At 36.4% G+C, this 5977-nt stretch overlaps 1 protein-coding gene across 2 annotated transcripts in view; it reads left to right on the top strand.

The window, feature by feature from the left end:
* The window catches only part of MGA (MGA, MAX dimerization protein), a 100788-nt gene that overhangs the window by 49105 nt on the left and 45706 nt on the right, over positions 1-5977 (top strand). For both annotated transcript variants that reach the window (XM_004687891.2, XM_004687892.1), the window contains exons 6-9: positions 1204-1335; positions 1795-1899; positions 2816-3477; positions 4571-4913. In XM_004687891.2, the coding sequence (XP_004687948.1) occupies positions 1204-1335; positions 1795-1899; positions 2816-3477; positions 4571-4913 (1242 nt within the window). The remainder of the gene's footprint in view (positions 1-1203; positions 1336-1794; positions 1900-2815; positions 3478-4570; positions 4914-5977) is intronic.

Genomic DNA, 5977 nt, shown 5'->3' with positions numbered 1-5977 from the left:
TATGGTGAAACCTCTCATCGTCCCTGAGCCTCTAGACTGTACCCCAGTTCTCTATGCACAAATAAATCTTTAAAAAAAAAGATTTATTTATTTATGCATACAGAACTGGGTATAGTCCAGAGGTGCAGGGGCGGTGAGAGGATTCACCAGCAACATAGTGGGAAGCAGGACAGTCAGACTGACGAAGTACACTGCTGAGAGGAGCAGCGGGCGGTTCAGGAGAGGTTTGCCACACCATGTGGGTCACCTCCTGGGCTGGGGATTGAACTCATGCACTGAAGTGGCTGTGACTAGCTTGCAGTGTTGTGTCTAACTTGTTGCACCACCAGGGAGGGCCCCCAATTTGTTTTTATAGATAACGCTTATGTGTAAAATGTGAAGCAAGAAAAAATTGTGTAAGGACATACAAAGTAAATAAATTATAATAAATATTTTCCCAAAAGATTATTGTTTAAAAACTAAAAATAAGTCATAATTGTTTAAAGGTTCAGTTAACCATGAATGCCACTGATAACTAAAGAATTAGCTGTAACCAGGTCAGAAAACTCAGTCTTCAAGTTTATATTAGAAGACATAGAAAGTTGCTGAATTACAAAGGGTTAAAACACAAAAGATCTGCATTCTGCAGTGTTTACATATTATCTATTATTACTTAACAAGTCATGACAAACAGCCCTTCAAAACATATTTACTATCTCATACTTCCTGTGGGTCAGGAGTGTGGGCCTGGCTTGAACTGGTTCCTCTGCTTAGGGTTTCACAAAGCTGCAATCAAAATATCAGCCTGTCCTGTTCTCTCATCAGAAACTTGACTGGGCATGGGGGGCGGGGGATGAGGGTGGGGGGAAAAAAATGACAGAATCTGCTACCTTAGGCTATTGAATTTACATCCTTGCAGCTTTAGCAAGATTGACGATTGTGTCACTCTTATGCTATCACAGATCTACATCCTACTCACTTTCCCATCATTGAGAAACAAATCACAGGCTCTGCTTACCCTCAAGGGGGCGGGTAGCTATGGGGGAGATCACACACCTGTATAAAGCCAGGGGAGAATGATAGGTTCACCTTAAATCTGCTTTTTATTTCATAATTTTTGCTCTCAACTGTTTTTCTAGCTTTGGTAAACCTTCCTTTCCTTAGCCCCCTACTTCCCCTTTCATTAAAATAACCAATATTATTTGTGGTCCTTTTTTCTTATAGTTGGTCTAAAGTTGAATTCAGTGGATCCAACAATGAGCATTGATCTTAAATACTTGGGAGTACAACTACCTTTGGCTCCAGCTAATAGCTTTCCATTTTGGAACCTTACAGGAACCAATCCTGCCTCTCCTGGTGAGTATGTAGTATTTGTAAAGGCAAGCAAATTTGTGATATAAATAGTTAACCTTGGTTTTACATTTAGGAAATTCTAAAATATATTTTTTTTTATTGCTGTAGTCTTTTTTTTTAATGAAAGGTTTTATTTTTATTTATGCACATAGAACTGGGGTGTAGGCCAGAGGTGTGGGGGTTGGGTGAGAGAGTGGGGAGCAGAACAGATGAATCTACCAAGACACACTGCTGGGGGTAGCATTGGACGAGACAGAAGAGGATTGTTGCTCCTGGCCTGGGGATCAAATTCATACTGGAGTGGCTAGAAATAGCTTGATCGCGCAGAGACTTCAATCCCTGTGCCACCGGCGAGGTCCTTATTGCTACAAAATGATTTATTCATTTCAGGTAAAGCTTTAATTAGATATGAAATAATTATCTTCCTTGAATTTTGGTCATCTCTTACTTTTTCTTTTATAGATGCTGGATTTCCCTTCGTTTCTAGGACAGGGAAAACCAACGACTTCACCAAGATCAAGGGATGGAGGGGGAAGTTTCATAGTGCTTCTGCATCCAGGACTGAAGGTAATAAGTTGTTTTTCTTTTTCACTTCCATTTTTGAAAATAAACTAAAAATAATCATTTTTCCTATTTTTATTTATTCCCTATGTTCTCATGGCCCAATCCTGGGGTTTAGTCCTTAACTATGTCAGACTTAATTAACTCCTTAACTTAAAGAACTCGTAACTGTTCTTGTTTGTGTTGTTCCTAATTATAAAAAACATTATTTCAGAACTGTATGGTTCTCAGCTGTATAGTGATTTCTAAATAGCTCTTTGCTTCAAAGTAAGCTTCTAATTCAAGTAGTTTGACTATTGGTCTCCTTTTTTAGTGTTTCTCCTTTCCCATTGCATGTTTTTGCAATTTATGCTTTGTAGTCATATACATTTACCATTCGTCCAAAATAGCTTTTTTCATTTTTGGATCTCTATATTGTGTTAAAATACTGCAATGCTTGTCTCTTTTCTAAGCTTGTTTTTTTGTTTCTTAGAAACTAAAATTTATATTTCTGTTTTTTCTGACTTATCTCTTGCCTTGTATTTTCTATCAGAATCCCATTTACCCCAGTCTCTGAACTCTTTGACATTCTGTTGTGTTTTTATTTAAATATATTTTTGTTCTTTCTTACACGTGACCTTCATACTAAGGCCGTAAGTTGTCAAAGGTCTTATGTTATTACTACTAGCATTTTGCAAAAATTAATATTTTAATGTATGTAATTTGATTATTTTGGGATAAGGTAGTTTTTGACAGTGGATTTTAGTAAGTATATGATACCGTTTTCACTTGGTTTTATAGTTTCTTCTTTCTCAGGAGGGATGGTTTAAAAGATTCAGTGGCTTGTAATATTGCATTCCTGACTTCTTTTAGTGTATTTTTCTGATATATACCAAAGGTCTGTACTAGACTTCCATAAGCCTCTCTGTCTCCTTATTTCTAGGTGGAAATTCAGAAGGTTCACTGAAAAACCGTTCTGCTTTTTGTAGTGATAAGCTAGATGAGTATTTGGAAAATGAAGGCAAGTTGATGGAAACGAGCATGGGGTTCTCATCCAATGCTCCTACATCTCCTGTGGTATACCAGCTTCCCACCAAGAGTACTAGCTATGTACGAACACTTGATAGTGTACTAAAGAAGCAATCTACCATTTCCCCTTCTACCTCGTATTCTTTGAAGCCTCATTCTGTACCCCTTGCCTCTCGAAAAGGGAAGTCTCAGAATAAACAGGCAACTCTCGGTGGCCGAACTAAATCATCTTACAAATCTATTTTACCATACCCTGTTTCACCAAAGCAGAAACAAACTCAAATGATTTCAGGAGATAAGGTCACCAAGAACTCTTCAACCACCATCTCAGAAAATCAGGTGAATAACTTTGTTGTATCGAGTTTAGATGAAAGTATATTTCCAAAGCAAATTAGTTTGCGGCAGGCACACCAGCAGCATCAGCAACAGCAGCAGGGAACTCGCCCTCCAGGCTTGTCTAAATCTCAGGTGAAGCTAATGGACCTGGAAGACTGTGCTCTTTGGGAAGGAAAACCAAGGACCTATATCACTGAAGAGAGAGCGGATGTGTCATTAACAACTCTGCTTACAGCTCAAGTAAGTATCTGTTGTTTTCCAGAAGAATGCTAGTGCATGGCCAGAAAGGATTAGATCATGAAGGGAAATGGGAATGGGGAGTTTGGCAGGAGGTTTGGGCTTTTCATTACTGACAACTAGGCAATGTCTTTTGCGTTTGTTGCTCTTTATCACTCAAGTGTAAATCCCTGCTGCCGGCAGAGGTAGACAGTACATTTTTGCTTTTTGAACAATGACCCTCCCTTTATAAAGGTAGCTGGCTATTCTGAAAATTTCTACTTTTATTCTCCAGCATGTAGGCAAATACATTTGCTGAATTTGTTGAAATAACTATGAAAATTCTTAAAAAATTCTAAATCCCAGAAAATCCAAAATACAGTGAACTTACGGAGAAAAAAGTTTTCTTTTGTAAAATTTTAAGAATTTTTCATTTTTTACTGCACAGTCCATCTTATGAAATGATACAATACGAATAACTTCTGTCATGAAATGTTTACACTTCCATTTTTTAAAATTCTGTGATTAAATTTTAGAGCTGAAGGTCATCTGATACTGAAATTAAATACAAAATGTGTCTTTTATTATTAAAGATTCCTAAAGATACTCATAAACATATTATCTTATTTCCTTTTAATTAACTACCATAGAGCAGAGTAGGGGTCAGCCAACTGTTTTTGTGAAAAGCTAGATAGTAAATATATTATTTTAGGCTTTTCAAACCATATACTCTCTGTTGCAGTTACTTAATTCTGCCTTAAATGGTCTTGAAAGTTTTCCAGTGAAACTTTAACAGGCCAATTTGTCAACCTCTGCTGTAGAAGATTGTAATATGATTTCTGTAGCAAAAAAACTAGCTTTGTTGATATATATTAGCTTATAATTTATTAAAATATTCTCTTTCATTAGGATGGGAGATTGTTCAGAGTCCTGGTCTTTTTTTTTTAGTTTGCCCTAATCAGAGTCAGAAAAGAAGGCAGACCAATGTATGTAACTAGATGAGTCATATATAGGTAATCACTTATATAGCTGAGTCCTGTATTTCTCCACTCTGTGTGTTTATTGAAAGTGTTGAGGGATGACTTAGTAGATGTACTATTTTCTATTTTAACTTTAGGCGTCTCTCAAAACTAAACCCATCCACACAATCATAAGGAAACGAGCGCCTCCATGCAACAATGACTTCTGTAGATTGGGTTGCGTATGTTCCAGTCTAGCTTTGGAGAAGCGCCAGCCTGCTCACTGCCGCCGACCAGACTGCATGTTTGGCTGCACTTGTTTAAAAAGAAAAGTTGTACTTGTGAAAGGGGGATCCAAAACTAAGCATTTTCAGAGGAAGGCTGCTCATCGTGATCCATTATTTTATGATACTTTGGGAGAAGAGCAAAGAGAAGAAGAGGGAGTCAGGGAGGAGGAAGAGCAATTGAAAGAGAAAAAGAAAAGGAAGAAGCTGGAATACAGTGAGTACTAATTGAGACAGTATAGTTTTTTAATTGGTAAGAAATATAAAACAAATATATAAACAAATATAAAACATTTAAGGTTATTGGAAAACCTACTTGAAGTATTATCTTTTCCTACTTAAATCCTGATTAATAATTTAGTAAGAATTTTAAGAAATTCTTATCCTTAAATGTTCCTTATATATGATACACATGTAACTCACCTTTATAAAGTTGAATTTGCTTCTTAAAGATCCCTTTTGTTTGTACTAGGGTGAACCATTTTCTCATTTGGATTTCCAGAATGCCTTTGCATAATGTATAATTTATTTTTCTGTTTCTCACCTCATCCCTTTTCCATTTTCTTTCAATATACAGACAGTATAATCTACCTTTTTTTCCCCTCCTACAAGTATTGAGATATAATTGACAAAATCACACATATTAAGAGCATATAATAGAAGGATTGGGCATGTGTGTGTAACTACCACAATCTAGTAAACTAACATGTCTCATCTTCTAAAAGAAGAAATTGGTAACAAAATCTTCTGGTCATGTTTTAAATCATTCTGCCAGGAGATTTGGGGTCAGAATAAGGTCATAACTTAGTTTGAGTGTTACATATTATATTGAAAACTTTATTTTTCCCTTTTTGATAGAATATTACGTAGGATACTGTATTCTTGATTCTCCCCCTTTTGCTGTATTTTATTTTGTTCAAATTCGATGATTTTATCATCAAATTGAAAAGTTTGTTCTTAATTTAGTAGGTGATTAATAATCCTTTTTGGGCAGGTAAATCAAGGCAGGAATCAACCCTAGACAGGATGCCCTTCCATTGCAGGGCATACTCACACAAATACACATTCAGACATTCAGACTACACAATTCAGACATACCATGCACATCTCTGGTATACGACAGAAAGTCACAGTAACCAGAGAAACCCAGTAACCGGAGAAACTCATACAGATATGGGGAGAATGGTGGGCGATTAATATTTTCCTATATAGCAGGTTTTGAATATGTTCATTGTTTTCTTGTTATAATGCTGTTGTAGAGGAAAAAACCTGATTTCCAGC

This window comes from Condylura cristata, unplaced genomic scaffold, assembly GCF_000260355.1.
Source record: "Condylura cristata isolate star-nosed mole 26May11 unplaced genomic scaffold, ConCri1.0 scaffold00023, whole genome shotgun sequence".
NCBI classification, from domain to species: Eukaryota; Metazoa; Chordata; class Mammalia; order Eulipotyphla; family Talpidae; genus Condylura; species Condylura cristata.
Note: the sequence above shows the minus strand (reverse complement) of the source record. Positions and strands in the feature narration are given on the sequence as shown.